This window comes from Conger conger, chromosome 18 (assembly GCF_963514075.1).
Source record: "Conger conger chromosome 18, fConCon1.1, whole genome shotgun sequence".
Classification (NCBI taxonomy): Eukaryota; Metazoa; Chordata; class Actinopteri; order Anguilliformes; family Congridae; genus Conger; species Conger conger.
In genome coordinates, this window is record NC_083777.1 from 11,233,290 (window position 1) to 11,261,111 (window position 27,822).

At 39.3% G+C, this 27,822-nt stretch overlaps 1 protein-coding gene across 2 annotated transcripts in view; it reads left to right on the plus strand.

Moving 5' to 3' along the window:
- col21a1 (collagen, type XXI, alpha 1) overlaps positions 1-27,159 on the plus strand; it is a 52,664-nt gene extending 25,505 nt beyond the window's left edge. The window contains exons 16-29 of one of the 2 annotated variants that reach the window (XM_061228704.1): positions 301-354; positions 8,780-8,824; positions 9,251-9,304; positions 10,378-10,431; positions 11,664-11,717; positions 11,953-12,024; positions 14,028-14,063; positions 20,872-20,916; positions 21,062-21,094; positions 23,149-23,295; positions 23,600-23,654; positions 24,031-24,231; positions 24,677-24,754; positions 24,904-27,159. In XM_061228704.1, the coding sequence (XP_061084688.1) occupies positions 301-354; positions 8,780-8,824; positions 9,251-9,304; positions 10,378-10,431; positions 11,664-11,717; positions 11,953-12,024; positions 14,028-14,063; positions 20,872-20,916; positions 21,062-21,094; positions 23,149-23,295; positions 23,600-23,654; positions 24,031-24,231; positions 24,677-24,754; positions 24,904-25,091 (1,116 nt within the window). In that variant the 3' untranslated portion in view covers positions 25,092-27,159. Of the gene's footprint in view, positions 1-300; positions 355-8,779; positions 8,825-9,250; positions 9,305-10,377; positions 10,432-11,663; positions 11,718-11,952; positions 12,025-14,027; positions 14,064-20,871; positions 20,917-21,061; positions 21,095-23,148; positions 23,300-23,599; positions 23,655-24,030; positions 24,232-24,676; positions 24,755-24,903 lie in introns of those variants that run through there. The other variant, XR_009706411.1, reaches the window with a different exon arrangement.
- The last annotated feature ends 663 nt before the right edge of the window (positions 27,160-27,822 follow it).

Below are 27,822 nucleotides of genomic sequence, written 5' to 3' on the forward strand. Positions count from 1 at the left end.
TATAATGCACCTTTTATACAGTTGTTGAAGCACAAACTGCATACAGTAGAACAAACAATAAATGATTCATGAAAGCTTTAAAAAAAAACAACAACACAACATCTGCATAAAATCTAAAACAGTAGAAGAATACATCAAATTACAATGACAAAATTGATGCTACATAGGGACTGTCCTTTTGTACAACTTCAGTTTATCAGAATACACTGAGGGGGGCCTACATGAAGAATATGTATGGTGAATATGTACCAGATGGAGTTTTGTTAATGCTTGCCTTCTCTGCCATGTTTGTCATGCCAGGGAGAAGCTGGGACGCCTGGCAACCCTGGTATGGAAGGGCGGGAGGGACTTCCAGTAAGTGTTTTCATACATTTCTGCTCGCACAGCAACCTATTTCATAAAGATTATGAAACCAAATGTTGAATTGAAGTAGCCTAAGGATTACAAAATGCAATATTTTAAAAAAGTAATTTCTTCAGTCTTAATGAATTCAGCATGCTTCTCCATTCCTGTTACACACACTCTCTCTCCTCTTACTCATCAATTTCACAGAGTGCACTGTCTATCTCCTCCTACTCATCAGTTCCCCAGAGTGCACTGTCTCACCCCACTTACTCATCAGTTCCACAGAGTGTTGATATTTGGTTTGCTTGAGCAGGAGCAGCACACAAATCTGTTGCATTTCACACAGTTGTCTTGATGTATCATCGTAATGTAGTAGATTTAGAGTAAATTCAAAGCAAAACCAAAAATATGTTGGTGGCAGTATCTCCATGGACTTATAATCCTATAATTTCTATAACTACAATGTCCGCAATTATTCATCCCCAACTACAGTCTTTATAATCTTCATCTTTCAAATGCAATGAAGTAGTCTTGTTTGGTTATAGTCTGTGCAAAAATAGCTTGTATAGTGATTGCTTGTGCAATTCACATAAAGGCATTCATTCAGTTGCTGAATAGTTTGCTGGAAGAGAGCACTTCACACACATCTGGGTACCAGTACCTGTGCCTGTTAGCTGGCTGGGGAATTTTTATGAACTGTCTGTATTTACCGATTGACTTACTGACTTATTTTGAGCCCAACTATTCAGGACGTAATGGAAGGAAGAGGGTATTGCATTTATGGCGTTTTAGTCATTTTAATTTTAAATTCCAAATGCCCAATGGCATCAGCTCTGGTATTTCTAGTGTTAAGTTATGGTACATCTCCCATTAGACCAAGAAGGAAAGTGGCTCTTTATTTTTTTAATCACAAACAGCAAACATCTGGATGAAGTCAGTTGTCACATTACACAATGGTGGAAACTATTTTTCCACTCTCTTTGATCTCATTGGCAATGATATATTATGAATGCCCTATGGAACCATTGCTAAGTAGTGATCACAACACATGATACATATATTATATAGATCATATTCAATAAAATAAATGCATAATTACTATACTATATAAGCATTGTATAGAGCCAGCTATACTCACTATAATTGCACTAATACTGTATAGGCTGCCGGTATCATATGAGTATATTACAGTAGCTATGGAGAGCTTGCAGAACTACAATACCCACAGTGCACCACACTCAACCAATCAATTTACAGCTTCTCACTCCAACACTTTGAAAGGTGACTCTGACTTTGGAGAATTCAGCTGTCTCTGATGCCAGATAGGAGAGCTCTGAATTCCCAGACAGCAGTTTGGATTACAGATGGCTAGTGCATGCTTGGTGAATCATAGATGCTTCATTTCAGTTTGATTGATACAGTTGTTTCTTGAATTATTGGTTTTTCTGTTGCTAGGTGGCAAGGGGGTTCCCAGCTAACTCCAGTCTAATCTGTGTACTGTTAGATTGCCATGGTGAGTGTGTGGCTGTAGAGCTGTGGCTAATGCTCATCTAAACATACAGTGGAAGAGGTCATTTGAAAGGTTGAATTGTTGCTATGGACATTTTGCTTACTGTACATACAGTACATAATTAATTTTGTCTCACCTGGATCTTCATTTGCAAGTATGTGCCTCACTGGCTGGGCACACTAGAGGTCAGACAGGCGATATGATGCATACTTTTGTTTCTGAAAGCTGATATATGGCTTTTCACATAAATGCCCCCGATTTTTCATTCTTTTGCATTTGTCGTGATGTGATTGCAGAAAGGCAGGCAGTATTTGAAGGAATTTGTTGTACATTTATTGGCACATTCAGAAATGAACATCTGTGTCTATTTACTTTTGGAAACAAAGCCAAGTGACAAAACTGTCACTTACACACTTGGAGAGCACTCTTCACCCTTGACAGCTTGCTTTGATACAATAGTTTTTATTTCAGTCAGCACAGACTCATTAGTTAGCATGCACAGTGTGAAGTTACTAATATTGAGAAAAGTAAAGATGTAGAGTTATGACAGGGAAACAGCTGCATGTATGCTAGTTTTAGTTCAGAGCTGCAGAGGCCAATTTGTGTGAGCCAAGAACAAATGGCATCTTTAAATCCAATCCAAGTAGCTATTCTCTAATTTGCCACATCTTATTTAAATGAAATTCTCATGCAGATGAAGTACAATATGTAATATTGATTCCATGGATTTTCTTTTGCAAGGAACAGTCAAAACAATATTTATATGGAGTTGATTCTTTCTATGAATAATTTCCCAGTAATCTAGGAAAAAGTTTCTCAGTGTAATCTAAGTGTCCAAAAAAATATCAGAAATGGTAAAAGCAGATTGAGTGGAAAAGAATGGAGAGTTATTTGTTGACACTGCTTTCCTACAGCACAAATGTGGAGTCACCATCTCCATTTTAGTCTGGACAGTATTAAACGTTTCTTCCACCCAGTGGCACCTGTGGAGTTATTTTAGGAAAGCACAGATGTGGTGGACCTCTTTCATTTGTAAAAGTTGTAATCTTTCATGTGATTCAGGTTCTTCGATCAGAGGTCAGAGGAATAGCTTTTAATTTGTTCCAAGCAGACTGAGTGAAGATTTAGAAACTTAAGTCGAGTTATTTTACATGATGTTCCATACTTTTTTAAGGGTCCCTCGGGAAAGAAACCCTTTGAATTGCCAAACATCTGTGTCACATTATCATTATTAGCAGATAAATTGCACCGACTCCAGGTGGTTTAGCTAAATACGCTAAATACATTAATTCAGTTAAATACAATTACGTTTTATTTGCATTCTGCTTTTTACAGAGGTGCTCAGAAAGATGCTTTACAATGAGAATACAAAATAAAATCTGAAAAAAAGCTAGGACTGAATGCACAACAAGTGAGCAATTGAAGCAAAAACTGGTGTAATTGTAAAGATACAGTACACTCAGTGATCACTTTATTAGGTAGACCTGTACACTTGCTTGTTAATATAAATATTGAATCAGCCAATCATGGGGCAGCAGCTAAATGCATAAAAGCATGCAGATGTGGTCAAGAGGCTCAGCTGTTGTTCAGCTGACCAAATGTCTGAATGGGGAATTAATGTGATATAAGTGACTTTGATTGTAGAATGATTGTTGGTGCCAGACAGGGTGGTTTGAGCATCTCAGAAACTGCGATTTGAGTATCTCCTGTGATTTTTTGTAATATTGAATTCAGAGTGGTGTGATGATCTACGCCTCCAGTTAGCATCACTGCCAGGACGCTCTTATTTTCTTGTACACGCTTGGAAAAGTAGCTTCACCTAGCCTTGCATAACTCTCGCTAGCTTTGGAAAGACTACGCTTACAAGCCACAAAGACTCGTTCCAGGTCAAACAGTACATTATGTTTATTTACACAAATGTCTGTATTGTAAACAAATTACTTTAATATTTAGTTCCATTTGAATGATCTGACATATCTATGTCCCTGTGATGCACAATGCAATATTTCCCAAAGAAAACTGAGGGACTAGTTTCTGAGGGACAAGAGATCAATGTATGCGTCAGTGATACACACTTATTTAAGGACACATTCCCACATACTGCCCTGATGCTATGTCCTATTTAAATTCCTCAATAAATGAAATTCAGAGCTTAATATTTCCCTCAACAATAATATATTATCTACATAAAGTAAACTGATATAGGGGGTGCCAAGATTAGATGCTTCCAAAAGCACCAACATTCCTTTTGAATATCACCTACCTCACAATGAGGTAATTCTTTGTTAAGGTCTACACTGAGATGCACTCATAATAAACAGTCGATAGATCCTTATTTCTTGTGAATGCTGTCCATGTTGGCACAAAATTGGGCTGAAAGCCCGGTGAAGTTACTGTGCACTCTAATACATCTCAGCAGGAACACGTCCATCAGGTCTTTCCACTGAAGCTGTAGCTTCCAGTAAAAGCAAATGCATTGCTATATGATGTCATTTTAATTCTCACTTCCTTCTCACTCTAAAAGCCTGCATTGTTCATTATGTTCCTAATTAACTTGAATTCAGTAATTGTGTTGAGTACCTAACAATCACATGAAGAGGGAAGAACACACATCCAGAAAAACACAATAATATATTCCACACAATATATTGCTCCCAAGACGAGGTACCCATCAGTCACCCAGAGTTTATCCCCACACATTTTTCTATTTTTGTGTTCTTCCAACAAAATAAAAAACTTACTTTATTCATGGTATCCAGTATCATTGAAGACATGTGCTTATGAGGATGGGATGCAGGGAGATAATGCATTCAGATGGATTTCACGGGGCTTTTTTCTTTAAACGGGCCTGCCAAGAGCACTCGTATGTATCAACGAATCTGGTTTGATTCTGATGCTTCGTGTAGTAATTTATGTTCCCTGTGGGAATACCGCTCACATCCTCCCTCTTTCAGCCCTAATGCATGTTTTTAATCCAGGGCTTCACTTTATACACTCATGTCTGAGAGGAGCGGAAATGTTTCAGCTCCCATTTTCATCTTCAACTTTGTTCAACACCATGATTCCCCATAAAAGGTGTCATCCATGGGAATCTTTTCAAAGAGAATGGAAATAAATCTGAATACCAGGACAGATTTTAAACAATGTTTAGCTATTGCCGAAAGCTAACGTAGTCGTTCACAGTGGTGTATATATTTTTTAAGTGTAGCCTACTTGATTAAACTGAATTTTTATCAATTTAATTTACCACTTACTCTCCCTAACATGCTGTGAAGAAGCTGGGTGTTACTTGGCAATTGATTAGTCAGATTGTTGTCACACTCATTAATCAAGGAAATGAAATGAAACCAACCATCAGTTTAAAGGTTTCTGCCCCACCAATTATCAACTCACCAACCACTCCTGCCACGACCACTAACAGCTCTGACACTCACACAAAAAAACAAGGTTTTTAGGCCTTGGGGATCGAACATACAGCCCCCTAGCAATTATGCCGGTTCTGAAATGAAGACTTTCCCACTCTTCAGCTGTTAAACACTGGATTTCAGCTGCGGTTCTTTCCCACATTAACAACTTTGTGCCACTGGTGAGTGATTCCATAACCCACTTATACTGTTCTCAAGGACCTAATCCTATTCCTATTTTTTAGACTGATTTTTACGTACAGTAAGGCAAACCATTCGCAACACGCAACCGTTTCAAATAATAAAGAGAAATACATGTGGCCTTTCTTTGTAGTGAAAAACATTGCACAATATTGCAACTTTGAGAGTTTTAAATACTTTAGGAATGTCAATGGATTGACAAACACAGTATGTGTACAGATATGTATTGCAGTGCAATTGGAGCCCCTTATGAACATTTAAAAATGGCAGACTTTGGCAAAAACAAATGTGATTTGCAGCTATACTTAACTTTCACAGGAAAACAGCTGTTACACCATCATAAATTATCAGTTTTTAAATACATATATTCAGTATCACTGAGGGGAGTAGTCCTGGCCTTTCCACTTTCCACACATTCATAAATTTGACATTCAACATTTGTGCGCACATTGCTTTCTCCTCCCTTTGTTGTCACTAATGGACTGCTTCACAATTTTCCGTCATAAGAGTTGAGTTTACATGCAAAAATCGATATACAAACAAAGATTATTGTCATGTTTTACTTGAACTAGAGCCCAATCCAGCAGGCACTAAAGCAAATATACAAGCCGTGGGTAGACTTTTTTGGGTAGAGTGGGTCTGTGTTTTTCAGGGCTGCTGGATCAGGAGGCTCAGATAGGAAGTACACATTCATAAGCATTGGGTTTTTCCTAGTTTTTATTTTAATCTTCTGCATGTAAACAATATCTTAAGTCTTTGTCAAATTTAATATTTTTCTTTGAAAGACTGAATCCTCTGGATGCTTTTAATTAAATACCAACATACATTTAAGGATATTAGAACTGCTTTCTCTCTCTAGAACCAAAAACAACATGTGTTTTTCTTTTACTTTATTGTATGGCTGCATGCAGTAGTACACTATTATGCAATTGTGCTCTAAGTCACTGGCATCATGGTAATGGAATTTGGTGTAACCCTCACTCTGTTTGTACAACTTTACAGAAATCTGACATTTCCAGAGTACTTAAAAGAATTACATCACTTTAAATGCCCATTAATTATTCCACAGTATCTTTTGGTGTTATTTGGCCTCTTGGTGGAAATTGGCCCAATCTGTATTGAGATGGAACCCTTTACCACACCCACTATTCCAACCCCCCCCAACCCCACCCCTCGGGGAAGCCAAAGCAAACTGTTAGGTCTGGTTCTCATTAGGTTGAGTGGATATGTCAAAGTAAAACATGCCAAATGCTTTCTAGACGTAGAAGACAGAACCAATAATTAGGCAACCTATTTTTTTAAACTATAACCTTCCTTTCAATTCTTTTTCCAGATTTACATTTTATGGATAACATTCAGTACGGTACCATTGCACAGATAAATGTTGACATGAAGGGAAATTAACAATGAAAATGTACTCGCTGCCACATATGCCAAATGCATTGGAGTATGTTGTTGAATGTGCATGTTAGGATCTACAGTATACAGGAAAATACTGTATGTGTTCTGATGTAAAGAGAGGTTCTATGTTGTCTTGAAATCAATATTGCAACTGGCCCTGCTTAGAAAGGGCATGCTTGTGCTGGCAGCCCAGCAGAATGTTTTTTGACTAAGTTTCCACTATTGTAGAATAGAGCTGCATTTCCATTGAAACGCCATAGCTATACTGTATATCAGAAGTGTTTTTGTAGGTCTGCTATACTGAAGGTGTTCTGAAGATGTTACTACAGAGAAAGTGATCCTCAAAGCTGACAATTATCCAGTTCCAGGAATAAAAATAGATTCAGCTTGGTTTTGGTTTAGTGGTGATTATCCTCTTTCAAGTACTACAGCAACAGCCTTCGAGCACGTTTCTAATATTCCGCATTCCTGTTTATTCTCCCCTTGCTCCTCATGCTGAATTGCATTTGCAAGACTCTGATGCATCCTTCATAAATTCAGTGGATGTGCATGTGAAAGAGCGTCTGCCAAATGTCAATAATGTAATGTAATGAAACATATGAATCCAGCTGATACTCTTTTTCCATTCTCAGGGCATATTTATGGTATAGCTGCATGAACATATGTTATAGCTGGATACCTGGAACATGTATTGAAGTAAAATGAGCTATTTTACTTTGTGCAGTTATCTGGCTAACTCCTTAATCATGCTTCATGAAACAGGCCCTAGAAGACTAAAAGAGGGGAATCTGGGCTGGCTGAAGCCCCTCACACTTGCTGGTTCTATGGCTAGTTAGGGTGCTCGCCTGTGGGATCATGGTGGAATTCCAGACTGAAGGGTGCATTGCTGTATAGAGGGTCAGCGCTTTAGTCAGATTTGACCCCAATCCACCACTTAAATGCTCAAGTGTTCGGCTACCCTGCTGGAGCTGCCCTATCCCAAAACCTAACCCTAATCCTAACCCTAACCCTAACCATAGTCCTAACCCTGAAATGCTCAATTTCTCCTCCTCTCTCAGTTACATGGTCTCTTTCGGTCACATTCGAGCGTGTGGCTCCTCGGCTGCAGGGCACATTCCTGTACACTCAGCACCAGCGCTCACAGTCCTCAAAAACGGGAAGAGCAAAACCACAAACATCAGGACTCATTTCTTTCAAGTGGTTCTTTCAAAACAGTGACTATTATGCTAATTGTCCTGTCTACAATGAATAACCAATGCACTTAATGATGTTTTGAATAGTGATGTTTTTCAGAAGCCTTTTCAAAATGTATCCCCACATCACTATATCAGCAAATATGTATTGCAACCCCCTTATCGGGATTATATATTGTAGCATTAGGAACCTGGCAATACCCTTTCCTCCAGCATCTAGTAAATGAATGCATTGTTACTAGAGGAGAGCTCATGGAAAAATCATCATTGCAATGAACAGCTCAATAAAGGTCTTCAGATCAAGTGCTTTTGCAACAGGTCCTGATTGTGCTTGTTGAATGCTTGTTTATACCCGATACCCTACAGACCATTTCCAGGGGGAGGGTGGACGGGGAGGGGTTGAAATGTATCAAAGATTGTTGCAAAATACATCTGTAGAAAATATTTGCTTGTTTGAAATTGGAATGAGTCAAATTATCTCACCTCATTAGCATTATTTTTGTTTTATTTAGCAAAGAAATTCATCAAAATAAAATTGTCTAAGTCTAAACACAGTATGAGACTAAAATACTTGCTCAGATTGACGTATGTTTTGGTTTTTGTAGTGCAAGATTAGTTGGTGTGGCTGCATTCACGTGTTCCTAATGATTGGTTGATGGATTTTGTGGGAATGCTCCTCATTGGTGTAAAGCCTGGTTGGCCGTGCTCTCTCTGCTTGTTTCTAGGGAATGCGTGGCATGCCGGGGAATGAGGGCCGGACTGGACTCAAGGTGAGATCCGTTTTCTCCCACGATCCTTTGGCTCCTCAGCATCACTGTGTTATTGTGACCAATCTGTGCATGTGTGTGTATGTGTGTGAATGTGTGTGTATGTGTGTGAATGTGTGTGTGTGTGCATTTAACTGTGGCAGTAGTCTTTACTGCTCTCTGCTTAATATTTAATTCCATTTTTGTTTAGGTAACAGTTCATAATGGACAATGTGAGGCACATCTTTTGGTGCCTAAAAAAGTATTATTATTATTATGATGGCAATGAAACCAAAAGAAACCTCTTAATAATGATATAATAATTACACCTAGATTTATTACCCAGTCAAGTACAGACCACATCTTCGTATATAAAAAAATGCTGCTATAGGTGGAACTACAGTATGGACAGTGGTACCTTAAGTTTTGTCTGATGTTTTCTTTCTGAAGGGTGAGCCTGGTTTGCCCGGAGAAAAGGGATCCAGGGGTGCAGCAGGCTCATCGGTAAGTGCTTTTGTAATTTTGTAACCATTTTCCATTCCTTTTTAAATTCTCAGAGTTTGAATTGTATATGTCTGCCAGCCGGGCTCATCGCTGCAGTCGTCTGTAGAAGTTGGGGGGAAAGCACACATGCATGTGCTGATGCTGACCATCACTTCAGCCCGCAGCGCTCATGATGGTATTTAAAGGCATTCTATGCAGGATCTTTTAGCTTTGCTCTGGTCCTGTGCTTAGAAGGTGAAAGTTGACCTTTCACCAGGTCACAGCCTTCCGGTTATCAACACAGACCGACTTCAGACTCCATGCACAGTAATGTCCAGTGTTAATTCTTCTCTGTATGGTCCTATGCTGGACCAGAGCAGAACCATATGTATGCAGAACCAAGTGTTGATTTAACACTTTTTACTGTCTGTGAAGGTTCATGGAGCCAGTTTTTCCAGCTATTTCTTAATATGTTATTTCTTATGCTATTTCTTAAATGAATCAACACATTGTAGTACATTACTAATCTCAATTAATCATACATTTAGCACAAATGATGTGTGTGTTGCAATGCAGTGGACTACTCAGCAGGTGGAGCTACATACATGTAAGATGGATGCATGTGGATTCATTTTCAACTACTGCGATCAAGTATCTGTTGACACCACTATAGAATATATCATGCATGGGGCATATTGCAGTTATTTGGAATTGCTAACAAGCATTTTTTTTATACCAAGTTTACTTCACAACTCTTCCCACGGTGATTTTTACATTCCTTTTGGCATTCAATGGACAATTTATTTCTCAGTCAGGCTCAACCACCAAAAAGACTGCATTTCTACGGCCCAGTTTGCAAATGTTTGCACACACTGTTTCAAAACTGATAACACTCAAGTTGTAACATACTGTATGTGGATGGCGGTGACTGCTACAACAGCGCTCCAGAAAAAGGCCTTGCGCCAGCCTTGTTCCCAAACTGACAGAATGCATAGAAATGGCATTAAGCAGTCCCAATTTTGAGAAGTGTAAAAATATTGGTGTTTAAAAAAGTTGTATTAAAAGAATGTATTATTGTGTTCTTATTGCTAAAGGGTGAGAGGGGAGTTCCTGGGGAGTCAGGGACACATGGACAACCTGGATTGAAGGTCAGTATTGTTTTCTTAACAATGATTTAACTTTTTGTAATTGCTAAAAGTTAGCTTGGCTGTGTTCTGACTCCTTTCTGAATGACACAAGTTCGGAGTGGAAAATTATTTTGGTAGATGACAAGTCTAAAATGATTTAATTCTCTGAGGATTTGAATGAAATGAAATCCCCGGTCGTGTGACCTTTGTCCATTCATCGCTGCAATTTGGAAATCAAAAACCGCCTTGTTGTGACTTTCTGTCTCCCAATCACTGTTTAGAACGGGATCCCTTTTTTGGCTGAATATTGGCCGCTTGGTTTTGGACCACTTCCTTAAGAAGAAAAAACTTTGGACATTTTCTTCTCTGGAGATTCTCTCGATATGCTCTACTGTATGATGTATTCACAATGTTTTCTTGTTGAAATGATGATTCATCTCAAATGGAATAATTTATACAATGGCAGTCTATATCCAAAAAGAAAGGCGCTGTTCTGTACTGTTGCATTGTATTGGCATTTACTGTTCTTTATCACATGCATTCAATTATCCATTTCACATGTAGTGTCCATGCTTTTATGTCACTGTGACATATGATTACTGATTGTGGTCACACATGCTTACTGATTGCGTTCAGACATATTAATGATTACGGTCATGTGTGTTTACTGATTCTGGTCACACTTAGTTACAGATTGTGGTCACACATTTTCATTTATTGTGGTTTCACTTGTTTACTGTTTGTAGTCACACTTGTTTACTGATTGCGGTCACACATGTTCACTGATTGTGGTCAAACTTGTTTACTAATTGTGGTCAGACATGTTCACTGATTGTCGTCACACATGTTCACTGATTGTGGTAACATGTTTCCTGATTGCGGATTGTGTTTACACGTTCACTGTTCGTGGTCACACGCATTTAATGATTGCAGGCACACTTGTTTACTGATTGCAGTCACACAGGTTTGCTAATTGTGGTCAAACTTGTTTACTAATTGTGGTCAGACATGTTCACTGATTGTCGTCACACATGTTCACTGATTGGGGTCACACGTGTCCTGATTGCAGACACACTTGTTTACTGATTTCAGTCACACAGATTTGTTCATTTGTTTACAAGACATGTTCACTGGTTGTTGTCACACATGATCATGGTCACACGCATTTAATGATTGCAGACATACTTCTATACTGATTGTCGTCATGTTTACTGACTGGACTCTTTCTTGTCTCCTGCTCCTCTAAATGAAAGGGAAGTAAAGGCGATCGTGGTGAATCAGGGCAGGCCGGCCTCCCGGGAACAGAGGTAAAGTCATGAATTCCTCCCAGAATGTGTTTTTTTCTTGTGTTTTTTTTAAAGTGAAAAATCATTTTGCATACTCGGTGAGAATTTTAATCTTAAATAAATGCTCAATAAAAACGAAACCTTTCGAAACCTTTCGAAACGAAAGCCACACTGACCTGTTAGCCTAAAATATGTGGGAAATGTCCTGTTACTATGGTAACTACTGTGCCCTTTTGATTGGTCTGGCTATTTCAAGGGAAAACCAGGTGACCCAGGAATGGCAGGCGAGCCAGGAATCTCAGGCAGGCCAGGGATGGAAGGACTTAAGGTGGGTATGACCTACTACTAGATGATGGATTCCTTTTACAGCTACATTATTGTTAAATAACCTGAGACCAGGAACAATGCCGCATCAGAGTATTTATAGCAAAAACGAAGCTGTATTCCAGTGTTGGTCACGGACATACAGCACTTCTGTCAGATATAGAATAAAATAATTTGACCTAATTGATAATACTGAGATAATACACCATTATGTTGTTGTTATGTTACTCTACATGTACAGCCTGGTACCTACCAAAGCAACACTTTCAGGTTTCAAATGATTAAATTCTTAGGATGAAGTGTTTGTTAAAACAAAAGGATGTTTTAGGCGAGCATTATTTATATTAATGTTACTTTTTGAAATTAATGACTTAATAATTGACAAAACAACAAATTCAATATATGTCTGACTAAACAATTCTCCAAATTTATCCTCCACATTTCATGGTAAATTGTGAAAATGTGGAGGCCTACCACAAGGATAAATTTCGAGAATTGTTTAGTGCAATGCTTTTGCTTTTGTTTTGGGTCTCGTGAAATATTATACATTATTCATCTACATCTTTGATTCATTACAGCGGTTGCATCATGAACACATTTTTTTTTTAACAGTAAAACAAAATTCAATCATAATTACATTTGTATATTGTAATGACAAAGTGGAAAATCACACAGACATTACATTGTAATTCATCTTAAGAGCTGAAGCCAACCTTACGCTGAGCTGTCTTTCCAAATCTACATCTATTTACTTCAGTAGTAAAATAATAACATATACAAATAGTCATTCATGAAGTGGAAAAAACACATTAAAAAACCCATAGGTTAGTATTCATGTCCTGCAACGAAGATCAGACATTTTAAAAAGCGACTAATTAAATGTATTGTTTGTAATTTCTGACAAAGATGCATGCCCCACAGGTTTCCACCACTTACAGCCCCCTTGTTCTGTTAGATCATTTGGTGATGTCATGAGAAATGCTTAATGCCCACCTGCATTTAAGGTCCTTGCAATTATGATGTAGCAACTAAGTCATGCTGTGCTGTCACAATGTACCTCAGGCCAGTGTTTTACACAACATTAACATTTAGGCCAAGGAATTTTATCTACATAACCTAACAAAACAAGAGCGTAGTAGACAAATGTAGATTGTAAGCCCTTTGATCCTTTAAGATCTTGCAGAAGGACTCGTCTCTTGAGGCAACAACAGATTTTTTAAGTTAATTATCTTCTGAGTTTACTATGTTGACTCTGTTTACTGCATCTAACAAACGCTTGAATTTAACCATTTCCAGAGCTTTTCTGGAGCCAATTTCCAATGCACACAGCAGAGATCAATGCACACTGTCTAAAGTAGTAAAGAGTCCTTGAAAGCATTCACCATGCCAATGGCCTTTAAAAAGATTCATTAATAAATGTTTTATATATATCGTTTTCGATGGCATGGCTACGCCTGTCTAATTAAACCAAGTATTCTTTTTATTATTCTTTAAGCCTCAGACTTTTTAAGTCTCAGCCACTTGAAAATTGTGTTTTTGTCTTGTGCTGTGTCCCCATTAAAGGTTTTCAAAATGGGCGCTAACCACAGTAGTCCATGATGTACAAAAAAGCAGACCTAATTCCAGTGCTGGCTTTAGCTTAAAGACAATACAGTAAAGCTGTCAGGCTACACGGGAGATGCCGTCTCTCCAGGGGCGTGTATCTATGCTGACTAACCTAAGCCCAAATTATACTTTCCATTTCCTCCAAACTCCCTTTCCTGAGTTGAAGCAAAAAAAGAAATACACATGTTAACTTCAGAAGGATGGCTGGGGTTGGCTCGGGCGTGGCTTGCTGAGTGACTGCACTGTAAGCATTTTCCATTTGGATGTTCTCATTTTCTCTTGAGCTGCACAATGTCCAGATTTCCCTGACCCATTCCACAGTGTGAAATCTGTTCATACCTTCAAAGGTACATGGTACTTCTGTCCAAAATTTTTATTACCATTGCATTATTTTTTTTCCAGGGAGACCAGGGTGACCAGGGCCAGGTGGGAATTCAGGTATTTATGATCTCTTATAATAACAGGTCATTTATAGTAATAAGTGTTAATTTATAATAAGTGCGTATCTTAAAACTCAGAACAATGAATGATTCATTGTGAAAACCTGCACAGCATTATTGCAATGCTGTTTAAAGGTCATGTATTTAATTAATAGAAGTTGACATTCTAGTCATAAAACTTACTAAGCTTTCCCATGGGCGATCTCCAAAGAAATGTGGAAAATATCAGCGAAAGGCAACTATGTTAATACCTCAATGAGTTCTGTCTACTGGTGGTCAGGCCCTGGAACATCAAATCTGATTGACATGCGACTCCTTGCTAGCCTTTCACTAGCTTAACATTCAGCTTCAATGAACTCGTCTGTTCAGGGAGAGGAAAATAAAGACTGCAGACAAGAGACTAAGTAGCACATGTTTGAATATAAGTCAGGGGTTTCCTTTGAGTCTGGTGTGCAGGCTTTCTCAAGATGAAACAGACATGCTCTGCATGATATTAAAGCTGGTCAGACAATCAGCAGGCTGCCAGTACTTTCCATCTGAGGAGGTAGGCTGACTCTAGTTTACCCCCAGCCCCCATTGGTAACCCCAGTTAATACATTCTGCACATTTCTTAATAATATTGCATAATAATCAACTGGGTGACAGCTCCAGTAGATGATGCCCAATTGTCGCTTGAATCATCCAAGTTATATTAACTCACGAGGTGGGGACACCAGCTCTATCGAGATGTAAACACTGCAGTATCTTTATCTGTATAATATACTTTAAATTCTGACTGTTTATTTAAACAATTAATTCATATACAGCAAAGAAGCAGTGTGGTGTAGTAGTTGGTAAGTGTAGCGGTCATGGTACTTGGTTTGTTAAGTTTGCTTGTTGGGATCCTAGATCAGACTCTCAAGCTTAAAATTCTGATAAAATACCAGAGCCAAATAAACCTAACCACCCAGCTAATGTGTGGAGAAAGTTCCAGCACAAAACAGCAGCGTAATGCGTTGAGCTCCATAAAAGGAAAAATTTAATCAATTATTAATAATAATTGTTATTGTTTTGGGTTAGCAAATCCCCTTCCTGATAGTGTTTGCCTGTTGTTGATTTAAGGGGGAAAAAGATGTGCTGGAACCTAATTTGGCATCTTTCTTTCCAATGTCGTGGGACATGGCAGCTCTCGCAGTTTGATGTGGTGTTTCAAGCACCATGTGGAACCACTGTCAATGCCATGGGAAAGCAGATGTGTGAGGGAGAGCTGTTGCCTATTCTGAATAGAAAACACCGGCAACAGAATGGATTAATCAACTGAAAGAGTTTTAACCTTTAATGGAACTCACTAAAACTTCCAGTTCTCTTGTAAGGGTAGTAAATGACCACAGGAGTACTAATTTTGTAAACTTCAGTCTTTCTTATATCATTGGATCTCATTTCTGCCTTTGACACTGCTGGCCATACTGTTCTTAGACAGGAAAAATTGGTGGCTGTAATAGACACTACTAGCTTTTCAGATAATGGTGTCCCTCAAGGATCAATTCTAGGACCATTCTAACTTAATTCTAACCTTTCTTAGCTACTTCTGGGAGGTGTTATTAGGAGGCACAGGATACAATTTTATAGCTATGCTGATGAGACACATATTCATGTCCCCCAATTGTAAACATGCATTAAGCATTGTTACAGTTAAATCAATGCAATATTTTTCATGGGTTGAAAAACCCAAAGAGGTTTTAAGAAGGAGCTCAAGACATACCTTTTAACTCAAATCGAGGAGGCAGAAAATATTCCCTTAATTAATTATTGGTCTTGACCTGTTTTCAATCATTTTCCTTGATTAACAATGTGATTAAGTCACAAAGTGTTGGTACTATCAGGTGTAGCCACTTTACTCAATTAAGTAAAACATAAATAAAACTCTTTATTTATGCACATTTCAATTGACATTATTCAGAATTGTTGATACATGTAGCTACTCTGTTCTCCGCACTCGTACTGCGAGTTGATGTAACTATCAATATGCAAATTGTGTAATTGATATGCATATGTATACATTTAATTACATAGTGCAGACATTGTAGCAACAAAGTGTCTGAAATGTAGTCAATTCATCTCTCTAATATGGCATGAAGTGTTTACCTGCCAGCAGTTTACCTTCCCATCATTGGCAAACTTGTTAATCAAGGGAAATGATTGAAAGCAGCTCAAGACCAATAACTATTTAGAGGTAGTATTTTCTGCCTTCTCGATTTTGAGCCCAGGAGCTGCCACTGCCTTTTTCTGTTCTAGTTTAACTGATCCTATTTATTTTATTGATTTATTATATTATTTATTTTGTACTTGCTGTTTAATGGTATCCTGTTATTTATCTGTTCTTTTATTTTCTGTAATGTTAGGGAAGAAAGGATTAAGTACAGTATGCTTAATTACTAAATCCAATTAAGCAATTTCTGACAGTCAATGTCATTATTAAGGTGTTCAGCACTGAATGAAATTGGTATTGTGTATATTTATTTAGTTTAAATATTATAGAAAGGACAGTCATCAATTGAATTGCCAAATTAATTGAAAGTTCAGTCGAGCAGTAACCTGATAGAATCAAGCAACAAGTCAGTCAAACTCTATATCAGGTCTTAATAAAAACAGTCAAGTAGAATATTGAATAGAAATCATACATTCCTTATTGAATGCCGCCTCACTACTTATAATTTACAAAACAGAAGACATTAAACCAGATGTTCATTTGAATTTAACATCAACAAAGAGAGAGACTGATAAGAGACTTTGCCAGAGTACTACGCTCCTTCGGTTTCAGTGAAGCGAGAATAAAAGGAAGCAGGCTCAGAAAAACTCAGAGTGTGTGATCACATAATCGAGGAACCACCACCAAAAAAAAAAAAAAAAACCTTTGTAGTATTCAGCCTGGGGAGGCAGATTTGTCTCGGCCACACCTACCTGTGGAGAGAGGACATGCACCTGGGTTGTGTTAACTAATCAGGCCAGGTGCTTAAAGGTGTGCTCCTCCCCACAGCATGGGGCTCATACTAGAGTATGCACTGAGAGACTGAATTTCGTATTTCAGTTTTTGTTTTGCACGCACAGCCGAAAAGGCTGAACACAGAGCTGCAGCTCAGAGCACCGGTTTGTTTTTGTCTTTGTTTTAGGTTTTTTAGTTATATTGGTTGTATACGGAACACATAAAGGGAAAGGGCAAAGGCTTTAAAAAAAAAAAAAAAAGTCTGGTGTGGGTGCACTCCATGTGGTAAATGATGGTGTAAACCCGGAACTGCCACATCACCCTTCCCTTTTTCAAATGCTCCAAAAACCAAATGCAAACTTTCCTCCAGTCACCTTAAATACCTTAGGGCTTGAGGATGCTTGCCCTGACTGGGCGATTCCGAGTTAAGGTGTAGAAAGTGAGGTTCATTCATGACAAAAACCAAGTCTACTTCTTAAAGTGACCTTATGTTGTTGAAAGCAGGCCTATGTTGGGTAATTCAATTCAGCTATTGAATCCCTCTATAAGATGGACATATACTCTTCCACATGGTGATGATGGTAGGGCCATGTGACAAGGCCAGTTGCCTTGAAAATTAAAATTACAAACTGTAAGACCCAGTGGAGGCTGGTGACTTCCAGAATTGAGGAGGCCATTTTTTTCCGCTTGCTCACTTCACTCGCGATGGAATGTTCCCTGTTCTCTTATCTGTCTTTGTGCTGGCCAAAGGCATACTATTTGGAGTGTAAGCTACAGTCAGAAAGTTCTGGCTGATGAAATTCATTGTGCAGAGCTTAGCCTTGTGCCTTCCTGAAGAAATGACATTGCTGTAAGTCTATGAGCCTGCCTGATAATTAAGCTGAGAAATGACATTTGGATGTAATATAAATGCCAAGTGAACATGTGTAAAAGGCAGGAATTTTAATTATGTAGTTAAAAACAATTTTGTTTAGCTTACATTTTTCATTCTTCTACAGCTTCAACATGTAATCACCAATTTAATCAAGTTTAGCATATAAAAAAGATATGATAACACTTTCTTTATCATATGTAGTTTTATTCAATATATTTAATATAAAATATGTAAAAATATGGTTCCAGTTGGCTTTATCTAACGTTAACGTTATCCACTAGAGGGCAGCACTCTATTCGTATTTAGAGTGAATTTCCTCACAGAGCAACAATTCGGTAATTTGATATGGAAGATTATTAAATTGACTTGTAATAAAACGAAATGGACTACATTAAAAATAAAACTGTTCAATAAATCCCAAATGGTGTCTAACATGACCTATTGAATGTCATTCTCACTCCCTAGTATCTGGAATCTGCATATCTCCAGGCCAAGATCTCAAATTGCGCTAGAATCTCGCCGACTTCCGAGGTAGTTTTAAGCAAAAGTGTTTGGCCAAATGAGCTATAAACTCCAGGGATGATAGCCAGGGGTGTTCCCTAAATTTCCTGAAAAGCACAAGTTGATAGGACACTATGGCGAGTGTTTGTTTGACTGAAGTGACTAGCGAATTCTCAAAATGGCTTCTGTGTTGAATAGGAAAGGAAAGGATAGTTGATTCCAAATGAACCAGTAGCATGTGATTGGACGAACAAAATGTCAATCTTTCAGCCCTGGACACAATGCATGGTGAGGCCAGGCCTCCGTTGCCCACGTTAATTTTTGATCAATTAAAGCAGTTAATTACACAGTTAACTCACCTCACCTGGTTTCTTGTGTCTGAATTGGTTGCTGATACTAAGGTGAAACCAAACACTGTGCTGTATAGAGGTTGGATGATTGATTCAACGGCAGCACAGCCCTGAAATAATGCTGACGAAACTGTTGTTTAGGCTCTGTCTCAGACAGTGTTCATCATTCTCCTGTACCTATAACATACTCCACCACTATGTTAATCAAAAGCCACAATAACCAACATCCGCTAGAATAATCCAGCACATTTTTCTGCTTGTGTGTTTGTGAGGTTTTCAACAAAAGCATCACAATAAACCGCCAATAGTGTTTTATAAGATCGGCTGGTGTGATTTTAGTATCATATACATAAGGAAGGGTAAAGTTGCTATAGTATGACTTGTTCATGAATCTTTCAAAGTCATCCTATGAGAAAATACTTGTGCACCGAGCAGGCGTTGCTATGCAGTAGCACTTCCTATATATGCTGTAGGTCGTGAGGGCCATTCACTTCTGTTTCAGTTTGTTCCTCATCTATCTGCCTTAAGCACCTGTTAAGTTTACTTGTTGCACCTCAAAAATATCATCACAATACAGCTCTGTGAAAGAGCATAAGGGACAGAAATGTGTACAGTAAAAGTGAATGCAGCCCTACTCTTAAAATGACTTATACAGCCATAATTATAAAACCAAAAATAACAGGACAAAAAAATGCCAATGTCAAAAGTTAAAGTACTAGAACAAGGCCAATCAGGACTTCACACTCCACTGAAGGCCATCTTTAAACAATAATTGAACAGAACAAGTTAGTCTCCTCACTACAGTGGAAGCGGATGGGATTCCCGCAGTCTGCTGGACTTCCATCAATGGAAAAACTCATTTAAACCACATTAAGGTAATTCAACTGCTGTTAAAATAAACAAAATGTATTGCTTGTTAGCAGGGAATATATTCCATTTGCTCACTGTCAACCAAGTGTATACCAGTGGAGAAGTTAGGTTTCTCTGCTCAGGATTGATGCCAGTAAAAACCACATCTTTTGGAGAGGAGTTTCCCCTTAGGTCAACACTATAATCAGAGAGAACGCTCATTACAATCAACATGAGCGCAGAATCCATCCATCTCAGAATGTCTATTGTGCTCATAGAGCATAACTGAAATCCTTGCATATCTGAATGCAAATGAATTGTAAAGTAGGGCATCCAAGATTTTTTCAAGAATGTTTTGTTAGTGCTTGGATGAGAAATTCTTGATATTGAAAACATAATCCATGCATGTGTCCAGGTTTCGTCTTCAAGGCAAGAGTAAATGAGATTATCTGCCTCAACATGACTGCTGAACATGTCAAAATGGCTTACTCATAAACATGAGGAATTGCTTAGGGAAATGGGCATTAGAGCACCAAACATTTTTCCATTTGCTACAGACTGTTCCATGCATAATGGGACACATTATTTACCACAGCCTTCCAGAAGTGGGTGATTTAATTCTGCTGAGCTGGAATCGTGTTGAACAAAAACTGATGGTAAACGTGGATGGGTATGGAGAGCGGGTCGAATCAAACAACGGGGCTGTTTGGAGTCAGTCACAGCCAGGCTCCTTTTAAGGCACTTATTTCAATTATTGGTGCTGCTCTTTCAAAGCTATTACACAAGGGTTTGGGCCAGCCTGTAGCATAGTGGATAAGGTACATGACTGTGACCTGTAAGGTTGGTGGTTTGATCCCCAGTGTAGCCACAATAAGATCCGCACAACGGTTGGTTCCCTTGAGCAAGGCCCTTAACCCCACATTGCTCCAGGGGGACTGTCTCCTGCTTAGTTTAATCAACTGTAAGTTGATTTGGATAAAAGCGTGAGTCTAATTTGTCAATGATACCAAGAGTGATTATTGGTTCCATATCAGTGCACCCCGGAAGTGATTAATAGAACTATTACCTCCATTTAGAAAGACCCAGCACTTACACACACACGTACACACACACAGGAGATTGGTCAGCTTCTGTGGTCAACACTTATGCTGCACTTGCCTCAGCATTGACTGTGCAGGAAAAGAACTTGCTTAGAAGTTGGTAGAATCCGTCCCAGGCATTCAAAGTAATATAAGATCAAGCACTAAGGGTTTTATGTGGGTTTCAACAGGGGTCCAAAGGTGACAAAGGAGACCACGGCCAGCCAGGGGGTCAGGTAAGCTCCTATTCATTAGGTTCAGAGAACCGCTGCACAATGCAGATGTCATTCTTACCTGGCTTAAATACAGTTTGCATACAGGCATCTCCTGTTACAGCCATATTGAATTACTGACAGACTTTGCATTGTGTTTAACTCACAGGGATCCACCGGTCTTCCTGGGCAGAAAGGAGAGGTGCGTATGTCTTTGTGCGAGTAAATCGTGGGCGCATAACAGAGAACGAGTTCAGCAGTTGACACACGATTCTTCTGGAAAAATGTTTTGGTCTAGGAGTGGACTCTGGGGTCATATCGAATAGCGGTCAAATGGTCACCAGAGTGAAAAACATCTATGGGCTGATGACACAAAGATGAGCAAAGCAAAAATGTAAAGATGAGCTTAGTTGTTTTTTTCTGACAGAGTAGCTTACAGTATGACCAAATATTCATACAGTCAGGGCCAGAAATATTGGCAATAAATATGCACAAAACAATAAGACCATTATTGACAAACTTTTCTTTCCAATAGTGTGCTTTATTACTGAATCAATGGCATTAACCAAAGTCTTTTTTAAATAAATACAAATATTTAGACAAAAAAAAACAGGTTCCACAATTATTGGTACCCCTGGTTTAATACTGCAAAGATTGAAATATTTAATGCAAAGATAACAGTTTGAGTTTGGATTTTGACCATTCCTCCATACAGAAAATTTCATGATCATTGATACGTAGGGTTTGCAGTTGTGGACTGCCCTCTTCAGTTCAGACCACAGGTTTTTTTTATTGGAATTTTAATTCTGGAGACTGAGATGGCCATTGCAGATGGCAGATGGATGTTTTCATTTAACTATTTCTGTGGGGATTTTGAAGAATATTTGGAGTCATTGCCTGCAGGAAAATCCAACTATGACCAATTCTCAGATTCCGAGCAGAGACAACCAGATTTACCCCCCAAATTTCCTGATACTTTGTTCAATTCATTAAGATATTGATCTTAAATAATGCCCCGGGACCATTGGTAGCAAAACATAATAAAAACATAAATGGCCAACCTGCATATTTGAGGCTATATTTATTCCAGGAGGTATGAGCCGATTCTCCTTGTATGAATTCCTCTTATGCTGCCAAACGTGTCGATGGTTTGTATGGCCAAACCATTCAGTTTTGGTCTCCTCTGTCCATAGCACTCTCTTCCAGTCATAATTCCAATGACACTTGGCAAACTCCAGAAGCTGGTTTTGTTTATTGTTAGGGTTGTCTTCATGTCACCCTTCTCAAGTGTTTGGTGTCCTTTTTGAGACTTGGTGACCTCAAGATGCTACCAATCTGCAGTTCTTAAACCGTGATGCTTGGATTCTTTATGACCTCCCTCACTATCTATGTTTGAACATAATATATGTAGATTATTATCCTTTTTATTATATTCAGCCTTTTTTCTTCATTTTATCAAGGGTGCCAATAATTGACTGTATTTCTGTCAAAATATGATACATATGAAACTCTTCATCTAAAACATTCTGACCCAGTGACCAAATGAAGATAGAATTCCTGACCTTTTTTAACGAGTAGTTGTCATCAGTTGTGACCCTAGCTCTAGCCTGTCAGTGAAGGAATGCAGTAGTCTGAAGTGCATAGTCTTCATAGCTAATTATCTTAATGGGCATACAAGCAGGGGTCTCAACTTACTGAAGAATGTCACACAAGGAGCAGAAAATGCGAAATCAGCCTACTATTGATCTTTTTGTGTAAAATATACCCTGTAGTCTGTAATAGTCTGTAATGTCAGCAAAAACACCTGAAAAATGTCATAGCGAAGATTTTCTTTAAAATAAATACTGTAAAATGAGTACCACTTGAGCATATGTCTGAGACCATTGAATCACTGGCGATTCCCAATTCACACGGCAAATTTAAGTCAGATATTAATCTAGCTGCTAATGCTTGGACTTTCCGTGGATATTACATAAGAACATTTCATGATAATTAAATGTTCTTTTTGGATGGCACCTACACCAGCATAAGATTTTAAAACGGGTTCAAAACAAAACTTTAGAACTTTACTGTACAATAGTGTTTGGCTTGCTAGGATTGCTGTTGTAGGATTGAAATGGATTGTAAAAGCAGGTTGAAAATTATGATCCAGAGTGTAAGACTATAGTATTAAAGAGGGATGTTTAATCAGTATGCTGTCTTGACGTCCCCCATATTCTCTGCTATGGCTCTGTTATGGTTGTTTGTCTACGGCAGAAAGGGCCCCCTGGAGAGGCAGGTCTGAGGGGCCAAGGTGGGCACCAGGGCTCCCCTGGGATGCCAGGGCAGGTGGGCCCTTCTGGTCTCCGGGGACCGAGTGGACAAGTTGGCCCAGTGGGCCCGACTGGACCAACGGGGAGACCCGTAGGTATCCTGGTCACATCAACTTGTTTGCGCCCTCTTCTGGTCATCTGGAGTAATGAAAGCATTTCAGATGATGTGGTCAGATAATTCAATGTCATCACCAGTGGACAAGCAAACCTCAGCAGTATTGGTACCATCCCATGCAGAAAGAACTTCAGAAGAACATATCATGAACAGTGTTATCCAGTTAAATTAAATGCTTTCATGTTTTTAATCAAAGCTCTTTGGTGCTCTGTCACATTATGCACAACTTAAAATATAGAAGGTTTGACGGCCAAACACAATTGGTGCTTTACCCTTGCAGGGTAGAGAGATGTCGGAACAGCAGATTCGGCAGATTTGTCGCGAAGTTCTGAGGAGTGAGTCTTTCTGCATGTGTGTATGTTAGTCTTGTGTCTAGAGCTTCTAAGATCTGAGTCTCTCAGCATGTGTGTATGTTTGTCTTGCATCAAGAGCTTCTGAGGGCCAAGTTTATCTGCATGTGTGTGTGTTTGTCTTGTATCTAGAGATTCTAAGAACTGAGTCTCTCCTTATGTGTGTATGTTTGGCTTGTGTATAGAGCTTCTAAGGACCAAGTTTCTGGTAAGGACTGAGATCTGCACGTGCATATGTTTGTCTTTGTATATAGAGCGTATGAGGACTGTGGCTGCATGCTCTTGCGCAATGGGGTGAAGAATCCTCAATGAATCCTCAATCCTCAATCCTTCACCCAGTCTCTCCTCTGTTCTGCTCCAGCGGAGATCCCATCTCTTTTAGGATTCAGCCAGTCCAGAGGCTGTGACCGCTGCCAGTCCCGAGCTGGGGCCCCGGGCCCCCAAGGCCAGCCAGGCTCTACCGGACCCCGGGGACTGAGGGGGTTCCCTGGGATGCCAGGCGGGGATGGTCTGCGGGGGCATCGAGGTCTACCAGGGCAGCCGGCTCCCCCAGGGATGAAAGGTGGTGATGCGTGGTCTGCATGCTGAGGGCCGTCTTTCTGTACTTACCAGGAGAAGTAGGAATTGCTCCGTTAATTGCAGTAGTACATACTCAGTAGTGCAGTTGTACTGTTCTAGCCAGTGAGAGGTACAAGACTGCACATCAGTGATTATGAGAGCAGGTGAAGTAGGCTGCATCAAATATGAAAAATACTCTTCCTCATAATGCATTTCATACTCTTACTCATCTATTATCATCCAACATCAAATTGAAACCCTACGCTAGTACATGTAGTTGCTTTTGCATACGGAATGTTAGTCAACGTTTAAATCGCACATTTGGACAAACGGTATTCACAGAAAACGTAAGTGAATATTAAGTGTGTCCTGGCTGCACAAATTTGAGAAACGCTCTTCTGGATTTTGAAAAGAAATTTTACCTTTAGCCTGTCTGTTTGCATCTGCAGGGGACCCAGGAGAGAGAGGTGAAAAGGGAAGTCCAGGTCGGACACATTTTGGGGATCCAGGACCTCCTGGTCCACAAGGTAAATGATCCTGGCTTTTATGGTAGTTACGCTTCAGTGCCATATGGCACTCTTGGGACTGAAAGGGTTAACTGAATCACTACTACAGTCGAGTAATAGACCTGAAAAAATCACTAGATCCTGACACCTAATCTGTTCTACCCCACAAGGTCCAACGGGCCCCCCAGGGACCGGAAAACCAGGCTACCCTGGAAAGCCAGGCCCCCCGGGTCTGAACGGCAGTGAGGGAAAACCGGGCTACCCGGGGGGTCCAGGCCAGCCCGGTGTGTGTCACCCCTCCTTCTGCTACGGTGCAATGGTCCGACAAGACCCCTTCAGGAAGGGCCCAAACTATTGAGGGACCGACAGACAAAACCAGCTAGAAACCCCCCCCCCCCCCCCCCCTCCACCCTTACATGGTGCTTTACTAACGAGAACAGGACAAATCAATCTTTCCCATCTCAGGAAGATCACCTTATAGAAATATCTTCGCTCTACTCGTTGGGGACAAGTACCTCTTTTTGTGTATTCAAAAAATGATGTGGAAACAGAAGCAGAAATAGCAGTGCATCCATGGGAGTTTTTCTGTAAATGTGGAATTGCTGAGAGTGGAGGCTTCTTCCCTTCTGCAGCCATCTCTCGCTGGGGCGTGAGAGTTTCTGGGTCTCCACAGTAAGGCTGTGACGATGGGCGCACTGCAAAAAGCAAAAAACGAGTCAATCTCAACAAGTATTTTAGTCTTATATAGAGACTTAAAATCTTATTTCTATTATTTTCTATTATCCATTTTTGCTAAATAAGACAAGACCGATTGCCAATGAGGTAAGACTGTTTGAGATCTGCCAATGGGGTAAGAATTTCACAAAAGAATAGTGTCACTTGTCAAGCAAGCAGTAACTTAAAACAAGCTAAGAGAGAAACTTGAGAGAAAAAGATAAGATCTTAACTCTTATTACAAGACTAAAATGCTAAGACAATTATTTTGCAGTGAGACCTGCCACAGACAAACTACAAGCTTTTGGTTGTACACATGAAACCAGATAGTTGATCATTTGAATGGTGATCACTTATGGGCTACTTGAATTTGTATTCAGGTGCTTGACAACAGAAATTAGAATGAAAAAAGACCTTCTCATCAATAGAGATGAGTTTCTTCCCAACATTCATGAAGAGTCTTTCATGAAATTACACTCCATGAAGGAGAGCCGTTCATTAAAAAAAGCATAATAACATTGATAATATTACTTATTAATTCCATGTGTGAGTGAATGCATTGATGTCATTATTTAAGCAGCAGAAATGGGAGTTTCATACAGTGTTTGGCAGAGAGAGAAGCAGGACTCAGTTATTCAAATATTCGGTGTCACCGCCAGATATTCTGTGAAGAAAATGCAGCTCAATAAATGATAGGCAGATGTCATCCCTGCTATTCATCGCGGTTCATAAGGCTCTGTTCCTGGGGTAACTTCCCCTTCAGCCTCCAGCAATGCTGCACCTTCAGCATTCACCCCCCTCTCTGCTGCCCCCAGTGGCCACTCTCCCATTTACATTACAGATATTTAGCCGACACGTTTACCCAGAGTGACTTACAGTTGATTAGACTAAACCAATCCCCCCTGGAGTAATATGGGGTTTTAAGGGCCCGTCAGCTGCACAGACCTTACTGTGGCTGCATTGGGACTTCCTGGTCCCAGTCAAGCACCTCAGCCGCAAGGCTATAGGCTGCCCTTTAGTCAGACTGATCATTGCTAGCTGGCTTATACAAAAATGCAACTGCAAAGCAACAGCCATTTCAATTTCACGTGGGCCTTGCTAGATTCTGCATAAACTGAACAAGCTACCAGGAGCAGATTCATTTCCAGAGGATTTTCTTTTTTTGCATAATTTAGTGATGAAATTGCATAATCTGCTGTAGATCCATTCATTCATTCATTTGTTCATTCTGTCAGCTTGCTTCTGTGAATGCTCTCGCCATTGCTATGAACCTCAATACATTTCAAATGCAAAATTATAGAAATAATAGTTTCTTGGCAAAAATATTGTTGCAACAGGAGGATTCCTGGAATAATGTTAACTAATCTGTGATTAATGTTTAGAAATAGCTTCCTTTTTTGTAAAAGGTGTGCATTTTTAGGGATTTCATTTGTACCGTGTAACGATATTTTTAAAGACCTTTTTTGTCCCCATTTGTGCTGATCACGTCTTTCTGACATGGTATGCTTTATAAAAATGTGCCTGTGAGCTGGCCATGCTGTCCATTATTATTTTTATTGTTATTTATAGAAGTGAAATTATTGTGTACCGAGGAGCTCTATCAGTGAATGCAGCCTCCTGGTTTCCATGTCTAATTTTATTAAGTTGTTTTGCGTTTACGTGACTTTTGTATTGCTTTTGTGGCATCATTAATAAATAATTTTTTAATGAAACACTTTTTAATGACTTGTGCTTTTTATTCTTAAATCTCCCAAAAAAAGTATCAAAACAACTGCCTCCCTCAACTAATCACACACTATCGGTAGCTGACAATGACTGAGAAGCTGAAGTTGATGGACACAACTGCCTTTAACCCCTTAAGTAACAGCCCCTTTTCTTAACACAAGCTTGAACATGACATACGCAAAATAAAATGGCTATGTTCTTGAAACTGGCAAAAGGGTTCAATAATAGGGGGTTGTTTTCCAAGAGTCTTAATTACTCTAAATATTACTAAAACAAAGTTACAGAAGCTCAAACACAGTGGAAGTGGAAGCTTTTTAACCCTTTGATGCTCTGCAAAGATATAGAAAATAAGAATTCAGTCCGGTCACTTTTGACCCATGTTGTGCATCTAGGGGTTAAATGGATACATGAAACCTTTCAATTTAATATTTTTTTGTAATCAAAAATGAGCACTATGTATTGCTTTCTCTAAGCGATGTCTAGGCAGGTTTCCAAAAAGGCCATTTGGAGACTCAAAAAGGACACAGGGTAACAGATGATATTATGGGATGATATAACTGTACTGTATGGTGTGAAATACCATACATTGCATTCTACAGTAAATTATCCTGGAACAAGTGTCCTGAAATGTACCTAAAAAGTGTTCTCAC